This window comes from Notolabrus celidotus, chromosome 9 (genome assembly GCF_009762535.1).
Source record: "Notolabrus celidotus isolate fNotCel1 chromosome 9, fNotCel1.pri, whole genome shotgun sequence".
In the NCBI taxonomy this organism is placed as follows: Eukaryota; Metazoa; Chordata; class Actinopteri; order Labriformes; family Labridae; genus Notolabrus; species Notolabrus celidotus.
The window spans coordinates 31,464,874-31,479,767 of NC_048280.1; the positions used below are offsets into that span (position 1 = coordinate 31,464,874).

General features: G+C 41.3%; 1 protein-coding gene across 3 annotated transcripts in view; it reads left to right on the forward strand.

The window, feature by feature from the left end:
• The window catches only part of cux2b (cut-like homeobox 2b), a 94,328-nt gene that overhangs the window by 39,200 nt on the left and 40,234 nt on the right, over window positions 1-14,894 (forward strand). For all 3 annotated transcript variants that reach the window (XM_034692487.1, XM_034692486.1, XM_034692488.1), the window contains exon 3: window positions 4,888-4,935. In XM_034692487.1, coding sequence (XP_034548378.1) covers window positions 4,888-4,935 — 48 coding nt within the window. The remainder of the gene's footprint in view (window positions 1-4,887; window positions 4,936-14,894) is intronic.

The following is a 14,894-nucleotide window of genomic DNA, read 5'->3' on the forward strand; positions in this document are numbered from 1 at the left end:
CCACAGCGAGGAAAGATTGATATATTCATACTGGAAAGGACAAGCTAGCAACTCTTAAACTCTGCTGGTGGTGTCACCTGTGAGCCAGCGTGTAAAGCTTTCACTGGCAGGTTAAACATGTAACTCCGGTCCAAACATCCATCAACTCATAGTCTCGTCACATGATCCAAATTTCTCCAAAACACACAGGAAGTGGTCAAACTCAGCTTCAGTTAGAAGAGAGCAACACCTACAAAACTCTAATGTGTCAGGAATACAAAGGATATGAATACTTTTTAACCCTCCTATTATCCTTGGGGTCAATTGGACCCCCATTCAGTGTTTGATTTTTTTGGTTTCATATTTCATGACTTTTCCTAATTTAATGGGGACAACTGGGAAAACGTAAAATGAAAATGTTGATATGTTCCAATAAAATGTTCCAGTAAAAAAAATTTTTGCATCAGTGTTCCTTGGGATCAATTTGACCCCAGGCTGTATATAACATGAGAAATATCAACATTGTACACACATTTGTTTTTGGTTGTTTTGGATGATATTGAGGTCAATATAACCAAGGACACTTCTGCATGTGAATGCAGGAGCTGGGATCAAACCGCCAACCTTTAGATTGAGATATAATATTTCCAGCCACCATGTCTCTAAAGAGATTCAATGATGTGTCCTGTGGCATACGTTTTGATAACATAGAAACAAGGCAGGGTTAGTTAGCCGACGAGAGCATGACAGACTCACAGCAGTTTGATGTTCTGTTTTACAAATACAGTCCTTCTGAATGCTTTAAATTCTGTTTATGCTTGAAATATGTTTTATTTAGGTAGTCAACAAAGAAACATAAAGTACCTGACACATAAGCCTGGGTAACAATCAGTTTCTGGAGGTTTAAATTGCTGGCTTCAAATTGACCCCAAGGATAAAATATGTTAGTAAATTTGAGGGTAACAGGAGGGTTAAACAAAACACTTTCTTTGATTTAAAGAATACATTTGATGTTATTCAAAATGAAATCTTTAAGCTCTCTTAGAGATGACAGAAGGTGCTCGCTGTCTCGCAGAGTTCAGAAAACGTTGATTATAAACACATTGAATTTGACAAAAGATTAAGATAAATCTAAAAAATGTTCAACTTAAAGATTGTTCCTTTGGCCTGTGAAGGTAGTGAAACAATTATGCTCTTCAGTGCTTCTAGTAATAAAAAATGCAGGATGAATTCACAGTCTGGTTTCTTTCCTTTTGAAAGTTGAGTCCATGTTAATGTGAGACATCAGCAGTTTGTTAATCAAATGAAATAAAAGAAATGTAGACATTTTGGAATTACAGTTTTTTTACAGATTTTTTTTTTTACAACTACAAGAAATGCTTTTTGATAAACCATTAGGCATGTGACAAACATGTAACTATGACATGTTCTTCAATCATTTTATCCTCCCCTCCCTTGTTAAAAAGTGCCTTCAGTTTAAATATTACACAAACAAAGGCATTTATTCTGTCCCATCCAGTCATTCATGTTTGAAAGAAAAATTTAAGTGTGTTCCTGTTTGTTTATGTAACATGCCAAAAATACCAGGATGTATACAGTTTGCTAGCTAGCCTGCTTTGTTTTTGCTAATAATCCTCTGCTCATTGAGAAACTCCCCATTGATTGAGTCACAGTGATCAGGGGATGATAGGTGGAGGTTGAAGGTGCAATGTGAGGAGATAGTAGTCTGTCCCAGCTTCATGTTCTTTGTGTAAATAGGGTCAGATTTGAAATGAACAGCAGATCCAATCCACGATAAACAGATTGTGATAAAACAAGAAAATCAACTACAACTGTACACATACATGCAAATGGTGCGATGTACAGTATTATCCTTTGTACACCTCCCTGCTGTGTGCTAATCAACTTTGAAGTTTACACTCAACTCAACCAACAAGAACTTTAACTAACAACTTTACACCTTTCTTATCCGTGTTAACATTTCTGTGTCTCCTGCAACTCCATATCTTAAGAAACATTCAAACTTGTTTTATATTATTTAATTTACCTTATTTTTAATATTATTTTTATTTTACCTTGGCTATAATAATAGTTTTTAAAGATTATTTTGGGGCTTTTAAAACCTTTATTCAGAGGACAGGAAAGTGGAATCAAAGTACTTTAACAGTGTACAGAAATATAAGTTTCATTAATTGATGCTCACTACCGTCCTGTCACAACATTAGAAATGTCCCCTCTGTTGTTTTCTTCTATTTAGCATAACTGTGATTTATTTTCATTTTCTTGACTTTATGTTAATAAGACATCGTCCCACCTTACCTCTGTAAGGCAAAATGGCAATTAAGGTGGATTGTACTGAATGATGAAAAGCTAATCTATGAATGATAGTTATGATTTTGTCCTTTTTTATGATCCTCTTTGAAATGATCACACTTTGACTTGTAAGCTGAAGTCAAAGAGAATATTTTTATATTTTATAAATGAGCCCCTGGGCTATTTGCTGTGCTCTGCTGCCTGCCGATCTCAGCCTGGCTATGTAGTGTGGTGCTGTAATCTTGTCAGTATAATACAGGCGTTTAAGACAGGATCAGGCTGTCACCACTGGCAGTACAATCCCCTTACCTGAGGCTGTGGGAGCTCGCACTAGTTTGGATCTCTGAGCTTAAATGCAAGCTACTGGAAAGCCCCATTTTTCAAACATGCCTACTCAAACCCTTCATGTTTAACCACTAATGCTCACTCCCATAAACAGGATACCTCAGTCTCATACATGAGCAGGATAGTTGTTTTTTTCTGAGGTGTGGTCATATGAGGTACTCGTCAATAGTAAGCTTATTTGTCACAGGGGGAGTCCAGTCAGCCCCTTTGTTGAGAAGCACCCGGAAAACAGGAACGTAAGCTACCTACTATCCACCTCTGCAGACGTGGTCGGCTCTATCATGTTATTTAACTAAATTTTAAAAAACTTCAACCCAAACATTAACATCAGTGATGACATGAAGACTCATGGGGACACCTCTATAAACTGCAGCTTACACAGGAAGAATTAGACTCAGCGTACCTGGTGGTGCAACCGGTGCCCATGCTTGTGAACCCAGAGAGCTCCTGCTGTCACACTGGAAAAAATGCTCCTCCAAAAACAACAACAAAAAAATATTTCAAGGTACTTTTACCCTGAAATAACCAAAAAAATCTGCCAATAGAACAAGTGAAAATTTGCATGGTCAAATGTCTTAAAATGAGACATAATATTTAGAAAAACTGTGATCTTAAAATTAGCAGGGAAAAATTTTAAGCAATATTTTACCAGTATTCTAAAGCTTAGTGTCTCAGAATAAGCCAGGAATACTAACAATTAGTATTTTTTCACTCAAAAAAAGATTTTTGCACTAATACATTTCATGTCAACTTCTTCATTTGAGATATATTCAGCTTAATTTGAGTTGTATTATAGCAGCACTTCTCTAGGTTTTAGATCATCTTGTACTTGAAATAAGATCACAAAGTTTAATTTGAGCATTTTAAGTTATTATGTCTTCTCATAGTCCCTCTATCTTGCTCAAATGTTACTTGTTAAGTCAATTTATCTTAAATCAAGTGGGATAAGACATTTTGACTAAAAATGATACAATTTCACTTGGTAAGATTTTGAGTGGGACTTGGTAACAGTACTTCAGATCCTTTCTAAATCAGAGGATACCATTGGAACACATATAACCACAGTCTGCATCATGCTAGTGCTTATTTGATCCATGATGTAAGAGCCCCCTTTTTGCATCTCAGTTTCACAATCTGACGCTCACAGTAATGTCTGTAGAGCTTATTTCTGCGTTATTTGCTCCTTCAACAGAGAGTATCTTGATAAGATAAACATATCATGTGGATTATAGGTTGAATTAATTAACAGTGAGAGCTGAACTCTTATTTTGAATACATACTATCGTTCGGCTTGTCTTGTTTTCCAATTCAACTTCTAAAAACTGAAGAAAGTTGGTGAAACGGGTGCACAGTACAGCAGAGATTCCTGGATGGTAAGTGATGCAGACAGCAGCTTTATGTGAGCTTCTGATGTCCTCTGATACAGAAAGGTTCTGAAGTACTTTTGTAACTAAGTCCCACTCCTGACAGCAGGAGCTCTCTGGGTCTGTGGTCTCATGGTTTACACACCTGCACCACCAGGTAATGTGAGATCTCTCCTGCTCTCCATTTAGCTCAGAAGATTCTCTCCACCTCAGTTGAGTCTTATTCTTCCTCTGTAAACTGTTTCATGGAGGAGTCTTCTTGTGACCACAATAAAGGTCATCGTCGCTTAAGAATCACTCATTTTCTGTCCGGTTGTATTTTTGTCTCTTTTGAAGCCTGCAGGCCCGAACAGCTGATCAGTGCGCTGCAGGCGGAGGAATACCAAAGTGCCGTGCATGAAAATAGTGCAAAAACAAAGGGGCTCTCTGATGGCGAAATAAAGCACTTCAAAAAACCTTGAATACAGCACACTGACATTAATGTTTGGGTTACGAGTTTGTTAGAATTACCTTCATTATGTGGTAAAGCTGACCATTTCTGCAGCCGGTGATAGCCAAGCTGCTGTTCTGGTTTTCCGGCTGCTTTCTCAACAAAGGGGCCGAGCTGACCGGCATCCCCTGTGGCTAATACACTTACTATTGACAAGTACCTCATACAACCTCACTCCAAAAAGAAAAGAACTACTCTTGTAAAGCTTCTGCCATAATGGCAAGACAGGCACTTGAATTTAACTTGAATTTTATGCACTGACACTAAAGACCTTCAGTCCTCTCTCCTGTATGGAGTCGTCGTTCCTCTGTGGAGCCAATCTGTTTCCTGAACAGGAGGAGCATCTGTGAAATATAAAATGCTGAGGCTGACTTTACCTGTTTTGTCTGTACATAGGAGGTCCGGGAGATGGTGGCACCTGTTCTCAAGAGTTTCCAGGCCCAGGTGAGTCCCTTTTTTTTTAACAGATACATATTTACAGATTCTGCAGACTCAAACATGAAGAACCTGCAAAAAGCTAAGTAGCTGGAGCCTTTTATTGATGCTTTCCTGCAGCTTTTCTCCAACACGTAATAATTCAGTAAAACAAGAGACACTGATGCAGAGTGTTGCATGTGCATTGACCAGTGCAGATCACTGAGCCTGTGGAATGAATGATTTGATAAATAGTAAGAGGAATCCATGGCATACTTTTCCTCTTACTGCTCATCTGGAGCGTATTGACTGATGCCTTTTCTGTCAAAGTGAAGTAGCATCTATCTGCCATTAGATGATCAGATATCTGACTTCTCATATTTTCTTGGCTGAGACAAGCCCTCATTTCCTGTTGTGATGGTGCATTCACCGTGCCCCCTCTGACGTCACATATTGAAAAAGTCATCTGATACCTACCAAGACTCTGCTCCAGCCATTAAACCAAGGTCATAAATCACATTTGTGAGCTGCGTTATGGTCTGCAAGGCAGAGCCTTATGGAAATGATACCACAAATATGTTTTCAGTCTCGCTCTCCCCTCTAAACTCCAGCTCTGAGCTAACCTGAAAGCCCATCATCTGTAAACATGAGAACACTCAGCGTGGATTGTTCAGTTCTCTTGGAAGTGATTATTGGCAGATTCTTTTTAATGCTTTCTAATTGACTAGGCCCAAGCAACCGTGTTCCCTGGCAGGAGCTATCACATTCTTCAATACTACACTCCGCAATACTCTGTGGTTGATTTGTGTGCTAATTCAATTACTCTACTGTAAAGTCGCATGAATATCAGAAGCACCCTTCCGCATCTTTATTGTGCAAACAGGAACCCACAGGATTAATTTAAGCACCATTGATGTCAGCCAACTGGGAGTCTGGAGATGTTTCATAGTAGATAAAATAGATGGCTGATAATGAGCGATGATTTTTTTTTCTTGTTAGCTGCGGGCCTCTCTGGGTACCTCTCGGTCTCTCTTGTGTAACTTCGACAGGCGCACGCTCTGCACATTGATAAGTGAGCCAGCTTGCAGTGGAAAAAGCCTCGACTATTTTTTGATCTCGAGGTGCAGCGAGCGACTCGGCACACCATAATAATATAATCCTCTGGTGTTTTCTGATACACTTTGACCTTATTGGTAATGTCAAACAGCTTGCGGAGGCTGGTGAACTTTACCCAGTGGTAGTCTTCACGACCTCAGTGTAAGCTGTGGGACCTCGACCTGCTGCTGCAGGGGGGAGACTGTGAGAGGAAGGTGGAGCTGGATGTGCTTGTTTGGCTGTGTGGTTTGGGGGAGACTAAAGCTCCCCTGCAGTTGCACTGTACAGGTGGTGAAGTAGAGAAGTCCTGTGTTTGTGTGTGTGTGTGTGTGTGTGTGTGTGTGTTAGGTTGCATACATGCAAGAAAAGAACTGGGTCCTTTCTTCCAGCCCCTCCTCTTTCCACCCGATTCGGAGGCCCAGAGGAGTGCCTCATGGTATTTGGACCCTCATCATGCCACTTCTAAAGGAGAAGTCGGCTCCTTTGAAGTGTTTGCGACATGACAGGTTCTCTTTCTTTTCTTTTTCATTTCAATGTTCCCCACCCACTTTCCCTCTCTTCTCCCGTCCAATCTCGCCTTCTAATTATCGCTAACCAGGCGACTGATTAGAAACACGTTGCCGACCTAGTTATTTTCCGAGGAGCTGGAGGAGGAGAAAGGGTTAATCCCAGAGCTGGTGGCTGTCATTGGTCGCTTCCCTCCTTCTTCTCCTCTTTTTCGTTCTGCTCTCCTCTTTCTTTCCCTGGAAGTTTGCTAATGAGGTCCCGTCAGAGCTGAGGAGAGGTGTTAATTTGGCCTTGTGAAGTAGGAAGGAGATTAAGGACAGTGAGGAGCTGAGTTTACGGCTTAAAATACACCGCTGTCCTTATTAATCCACAGGGCCCTGGGAGACCGGCGTTTTTGGTTTTATAATGAACACTGTCTTATAATGAAGGTAATTTTAATAAAAATTTACGGTGAAGAAGAGGAGACGGTACATGTCTCTATGGTCTGAGGCACACCTTTGGGGCTCGGGGATATGGCAGTTATTTTTCAAATAACCGATCACAGGAGAGACCAGCTTGTTGGACCACACCGTTCACGCAGCTCTGACAGCTCTCGCGCCTTTCCCAACATTCAAAAACAGTCGTCACTTTAAGACTATGTAGGCTTCTCAATGCAATTTACACCTGCCTCACACTTCAGAGTGTAAACTCCCCTCGGAATAAACCTTTCTGAGGTGGAGAGAGAGAAAAAAACTGTAACTTGTATATTATCTGTGACTATGTTTTTTTCTCCAGGAGAGGCAGAGTCCTCCCCACAAACTGTCTGAACCAATCTGAATATCAGCTCCAAATTAACCAATCACTCTATTTTTCTCCTCTCTTCTTGATGTTGTTTGGTGCACTCAGAAAAAGAAAACAGCAGTATGAGTCCCTAATTACTGAAACTTGCTTTACAATGATAATCCGTAGAGTAATTTAGCGTGCACAATGAGAGTTGTGGTGCTTGCGCAGATGGAGATTCTGATAAATAGTTTGTAACGTGTAATTAGCAGCTCTGCCGGTTACATACCATTAACCCCTCCAGCTCAGGAATCATTATTGGCCCTCATTATCAAGCAGTAAGGTACGATCGAGCTGACTAGACATCAAAAACATCAAACAGCTATTAAAGCGCTGCAGACTGGGGGCCGGTGGACACCTGTTTATGAGTCTAACTGTGCCATTTCTTCCCCTGAGGTTGGGAAGAAATGATGTGGGGGAAGACTGTTTTCATGTATGTCGTTGTTGTTGCTTATTTTCTGTGAAAGCACAGGAGATAATTTGACTATACTGCAGCTTTTTTCAACTCCATGATGTTCGTAAAGAGATCTCAAAATGGCTCCTGCCTTTCACCTATGACTGATTTCTTACAATCACAGAAGACGCTTCAGAAGCAGATTCAGTGATGAGTTATTCTCCTCCTTTCTGTACAGAGCTGACAATCAGACATGTTTGTACCTCGTCTAACCATACGTTGTGTCATGACATGAGAGAGAGGGGATAATTGATACAAGGCACATTTGTTGTTTGGCTTATCATTTATCAGAGATATCAGCAGCTGTTTTCAGTCCAGAGGAGTAAATGCTCTCACAGCTGATCTGACCTGAGTCGTGAAGCAGGAGAGTGTTTCGGTGTTTTCAGAGACCTTGCCCACAGTGCCTTGCCCTGAGCTCGCCCGCCGTGCAGCGAGGTAGACAAACACCGTCTTTGATCATCCATCGAGAGACGACCAGCTCTTCCTCCTTTTGATTAATTCCTGAAGGAAATGATAATTTCTCTTGAATGTATGAATATGTTATGAATAGTGGAATGAATCAAAGAGTAACGGATAATAATTAATTACAGAGCTATGATAAAAGGCTGTGGGTGTTATGACGCAAGCTTCCTCCGTGTCATTATGAGAGGCTCCGTAATTACCTTTCTGCACGAGCCAGCGCTCCTGGCGGTGCTGGCGGTGAGAGTGCCGCTCACTGAGTGAGTCTAACGGTCATAAAGCTTTTCTCTGCCTAATTGTCTGAGGGGCTCTATGGCACTTTCATAGATGAGGGACTGCGCCGTTAGGAAAAATGCTCAGCCACTGTACAGCTTTTCCAGCTCAATGAAGACAGATCTTCATCATGGGCTAAACCTCCCGGTTATTAGGTACAGATTGCTTGAATGGATGGCTAACTTGGGAAGTTGGGGTTGGAACAAGAAAGCATCTCAGTCTGAAAGTGTGAGGAAAAAGCTGCTTCCAGGCTACATACAATCTAACAATCAGGTTAGTGTTGATTTCTGTGTATATTGTTTATTACAGGACAATATTTCTGTGCAAATAAAGCAGATCCCTGCCTTACAGTTACCTCTGAATATTCCCTTTGTGTTATTATTCATGCCTTGCCTTATGTAAGGGGCATTTACGACACCCTCCTACTCTCACTCACTCCCACTGTCCCATCCTCCTCTGCCTCCCCCCCCTGGCTATGAGCAGACTGCTCCACAGTGGGCTGACAAGGTATCTCTAATGCCTGTCTCCTGCTCGGCTGTCTCAGGCTCATTGAGCAGCAGGCTGGGCCCAGGATCTCCAGGCCATTACCTATTCACAGCACGTCCAGGCCTCCAGCCTATTGTGGGGAACATAATGGGCTCCAGGGCCATGTAAACCACCGGCTCTCTGCTCCTGGTTTATCACTTGTGTCCTCTTCATACTAAAGAGAGGGAGGAAAGGTGGGAGGCAGGTAGGTAGGAAAAGGAGGGTGAGATGAGGAGAGAGGAAGGGATGAGAGGAAGGGGCATGGGAGTGTAATTGGACATTAGATAATACCTTCCTCAAGTCTTTTACGTCCTCAGCGTCTCCAGAGGGTGAACGTCCTCGCTTGTTCTCCACGTTGGTGCAGAAAAGAGGCTTTGACCTGAACTTAATGTGATTCTGTTCACTTACTGTTTCACTCTTTATTACTTCTGAGTTTACTTATATTGATTAGTGTTAGTCAAAGACAGTCCGGCTTATATGTGGATATTGGATCAAATATTGCGAGGCAGCTCTTGTTACCTCTGATACGTGTTCTCATCTAAAGCCACGGTCCTTATATTGACGAACGAACAAATGACCCCGTCAAAGGCTTTTTAACTTTGAAGGAAGGCTTTAACTATTTCACAGATCCATTTTACATCCAAGCTTTAATAATCAGCTCCTTCCTCACATTCAGTCCATCACCTGTAGTAAAACTGATCAGGGACGTTTCTCTGAATACTTCCAGTTAGCCCGGTGTAGCTTTTTGCTAAACTATGACCTGTGTGGTCACAGCTTCAGAGGAGGGATGGTTTCTAATAGATTGAACACAAAGAGATGATGCAAAATAAAAATGCATTTACAGTTCAAACAAATATAAGTGATGAGTGTCGAGTCTAAGAACTTTCACAGACAAGAAAGAAGCTAAAAAAATTAGCTGTGGCAAGCTATCAGTTGAAATGTGATGCACATTGAGGATGCTTTTTCTGAACTCAAGTTTTATAAAGTAACAAAAAAGATTGTGTTATTTTAAGGTCGAAAATGGCCCAAAAGTGCATTTTCGGTTTTCGGCTGAAAGACTTCTATCACTGAAACAACACGGCCGAAACAGAATGTTGTGATGACGCAAGCAAAAACCGCGTCCAGTACGCGCTTGTCTGGATCATGGTCTGGATAAGGGCCAACATGTCTGCCTTCGTTCTTCCTTTAATTGCAGCACTAAAGCGTCTTCTAAGCAAAGAGGTTGAGACGGACCATGGAGTGAAAACAATGAGAAGTACATTCTTAGAGTCTGTCAGCACACGTTTCACTGAGATCTATTCGGATCCTCTGCACTTCATCACGTTATAAAGATCATTACTTGGATGTGAGAATAAAACATCGCACACGACTAGTGATCCAGGCCGAGATGGATGCGGAGAACCAGCTTGCCTTTATTTTAGTGAGTTTAGTACACAGTCATAGCCATAAATGCAATGGTACTAATAATTGGCATAATTGTTTCGTTCAGTGTTTCGGCCTTGATTTCCACATTTCCAGTTTTCTCTTTTGGCCAAGAATTTTCATTTTGTTGCATCCCTAGTTATTTTTCTTTTTGCAAAGGTGACATGCAAACATCTTGCCTTTAAAACTCTAAATGAAAAGCTTGAATCAAAAACAAAGCAGCAACAACCCTGACCTCACACATACAGACACAAAATACAGGAATCTGAACACATATCTCTACCTCAACACAAACGTATACCTCCAGATTTGCTGCAGTATGTATGGAGGTTCAGACGGCGGCGATGGCAGAATAAAAAAGTGTGGTTGGGTGGCGGTGCTTCGTGCGTGCTGTGTCATATTTCAGCTCCACATCGGGTCTTTTGAGGAAGTTTAATATATCTGACTGCTCTTGTTTGTTTCCTGTGCGGTGACTGATGGTTGTGAATCTGTTGGGTGTTTTTATGCTGAGACACTTCAACCTTTCCATCAGCCTTCCCAGTGTCAGTCTTATCCCTCCTCTGCCGTGCTGTGATCTGATGGTGTGTGTGTGTGTGTGTGTGTGTGTGTGTGTGTGTGTGTGTGTGTTGGCGTGTTTGTTTTCCTGTCCTGACTGATGCCCTGTCGGAGCGTCCCAGTTGGGTGTATTCATCATTATGGATGCGTGTTTAGAGCCAGGGATGCACACCAGGTAAAGTAGGGGGGCCGGGGGTGTGAGGGTGGGGTGTTATAAATAGGCACTTGGCTCTCTAGCCATGTGGAATTGATGAGTTTCAGCACATTCTGCTCTGCAGTGCCAGGTTTAATTTCTACCGTCCTGACAGCACAAACCTCAGAGCCCGGAGACGTCACGCCTGACTGCCGCTGCTGTGCAAATGTTAGCCATGTTTGAGGATGGACGCACGCACAGTGCAGACTGCAACGCTCCTATTGGGTGTCTGACTGGGTGTACAGCCGCTCCTCTAAACCCCTGTCACCTTAAGAGACAGGCAATCACACTCCCCTCCTGACCCCTCACCAAACACACTCACCAGCAGCAGCAGCAGCAGGAGCAGACACTAACTAATCCCAGACAGTTTCTAAGACATAGCTTGCCTCAAACTAACATGGTCAACTACTTGTTATGAGACAGGTGAGAGCATCCCTCGCTCCTCTGCTCCCTCCGGGCACCCCAAGTCAGAGAGCAGCATCACTAGTTGTAGCAGCAGTGCTGCCTCTGAGAATCTCTGACTCCTGGCTCCCTCTCAGCTGCTGGCAAGAGCACAGTCAAATTAGCCAATAAAAATGTGTGAAATCGGTGGCTCAGCGCCGGCGAGGACATGCCAGGAGAAATAAACATCAGCGCTCGTACAACCAGGAAAGCTCATGCGAGGAGGAAAAGGCGGAACGGGGGAGCTGCTCCGCCAATTCTACGGCGCGATTCTCTGATTTTCAGGCGCAGAATTGGAGCTGCACAGACACAGTCAGAGAGCAAAGTTGTCTCTTTGCTCCATTAAACATTGAGACCCAGCTTCAGATCAGGCCGGTGGCAGCGGAAGTCAAAAGAACATGAGCTTCTGTCAAAGGGATACACAGCCCACATGTGCTGAAGTGATTTAATTCTCTCTGTTCAACTGTGGTGTTTCCCCCCCGCTGAAGCCTGGGAATACCAGTCTTCATTTCACATGATGCTCGGCTGTGAAGTTTAATTTCAGCAGAATCTAAACACGCTAATTAAATATCATAACTTTCAGAAGAAGGCTCTTGTAAAGGCACCTGAAATTTTAATTTAGACTTCAAAAGAGTGAAGACTTTAAAGCAAATCTATTGTTTTTCATTTAGACTTGCAATTTTCTTTTCTCTGCAGTACTGCAGTATGTAGTTATGATTGATCTGGTAATTAAAATATGCAGAGAGGGAAAAATATTAACTGCTCCTTTTTTCACTTTTTTTTGTTTTAGAAAACAGCCGACACGTTTTCCTTCTCTTTCCAGCACAGATAATTAAATTTTGCACATTGATGTTCTTTACCCAGTATTCATCGGCCTCATTATTTTTCCATTTTCATCTTTCTGTACAGAGATCGATAGATTGATAAAATGATGGAGCCTATCTTAAATAATGCAAGCCGAGAAAAGTTACTCTCACTTTGCTGCTGGCTAAGTGTTTGAACTTTTATTCTTCTTTCAGATTGTCTTTAATATCCCATGAAGGTAGATCTCCAAATATAACATGCGTTTGTAAATCATTTATTCACATTTCTGCTGTCCCTCTGCAGAAACAGATGCAACCCCTCTCCTCTCCTCATGGGCCTATAGTATACGGAGCAATGCTTGTCAAGGCTAATATCCTAAATGATAAAGAAGCTAGCAATTTCAAGAAAGACAGCGTAAAGTAGGCCAATTACCTAGGGAACATTTTTGCTAGAAGAGATAGCAGCTCCAAATGTCACATGCAGGAACATTAGGACCGATTGTTTATAATATGACCTGACAGTTTGGGTCTCTGTAATATGGGATTAACTACAATACTAATTAACATGTGGCTCTATTAAAGCAAGCAGCTGCAAGTGAAGAAAGTCTCCTAATAGGGAGGAGAGTGACTTCTCTAATGTAGAGCCCACATTGAAGTGTCGCTGCTTTACCACTAATCAAATGTGTTTTTTACACTTTAAAGAGATCTGCTTGTTTTATTCTCATTTTACACAACACTCTAAATCACACCCACTGCCCTTAGATATCCAAGCCCATAGATCAGAGTGTTCCCTGTTACAAACAGATATATGTTTTAAAGTCCCACTGCAGGGCTGCATTTCATCCAAGACACAAAGTGGCCACGGTGGCTTAAGGAAAGTGTTAAATGCATCCTCAATTAAAGCAAAGTAACTTTGCATCTCCTCACGATTTCTCCTACGGTCCCTGTAATTGAGTCTCAGTGGATTAAGTGGGAGAGCTCCGGCTCTTCCAGTGGAGTGAAGTGCCCCGCCTGAAGTAGAAAGACTCAGCTGGTTTGCTGAACCAGGGATGCTAGCAGCTGGAGAGTCGGCTGCAGTCAAACAGGAGGACGGCTTGAATCAGGGAGCTAAACCAACCATCAGTCCTCACAGAGAGACCCTGATACTCTCCACTCAGACAGGAGGTGTGCAGGTCCAACACCTCCTGTCTTATTTTGTTTCGTATTTTGAGGAACTTCTACTTTCCTGAAGCGTTTCCGTTGTATTTTCCAGTTTAAACTTATTCTCCACAAATTTTAACTTCAATGCACTATTGGACACGAGTTGTTCCTCTTGTTTCTCGACACTTTAAGATTACATATTTTCATCCATACTATATAATTGATCGATTGATTGAATTGAATGCTGATTCAATACGATTCTTTGGATGTAAGAAATGACCAAAAGGCGGTGTTAAGTTTTGACCCGGGATAGGCAAGGCAAGGCAGCTTCATTTGTATAGCGCATTTCATACATGAGGGCAACTCAATGTGCTTTACATTAAAACATTAAAAGCATTGGAAACATTCAGACGAGCATAAAGAACAGAATTAAAATGACAAATATGATCAAAACAGAAAAGAAAAGGAAAATTTTGAAATATATTAAAAATTACATTAAAATTTTAATTTAAAGTGGGTTAAAATGAGTTAAGATAGGAAGGCAGTGGCAAATAAAAAAGTCTTAATCTTTGATTTAAAAGAGGTGAGAGTTGGAGCAGACCTACAGCTTTCAGGGAGTGTGTTCCAGATATGTGGTGCATAATGACTAAACACTGCTTCACCATGTTTCGTTCTGACCCTCTGGACTGAAAGCAGACCAGTACCTGATGAAAAAATTAAATGTTTTAACACAATATACACAACCAGTCAAATGTTTGGACACACCTTCTCATTCAATTGTTTTTTATTTATTTTAATTATTTTCAACATTGTAGATTAATACTGAAGGCATCAAAACTATGAAATAATCTGGTTTTGCCATAATCTGGATTACAACAGTAGTCAAATAGGGCTATCCATTGTGTACTAACCCTACCTCTGAACAACACAACTGATGGTCTCAAACACATTAAGAAGGCAAGCCATTCTACAAATGAACTCTTGACAAGGCTCATGTTAATTAGAAACCATTCCAGGAGACCACTTCATGAAGCAGACTGAGAGAATACCAAGAGTGTGCAAAGCTGTCATGAAGGAAAAAGGGGGCTACTTTACAGAATCTAAAATATAAAACATATTTTGATTTTTTTAACACTTTTTTGTTCATTAAATAATTCCACATATGTTCGTTCATAGTTTTGATGTCTTCAGTATTAATCTACAGTGTTTACAATGATTAAAATAAATACTAACCCTTGAATGAGAAGGTGTTTCCAAACTTTTGACTGGTAGTGTAGATTTTTCCAGGTGATATTTTTACTGA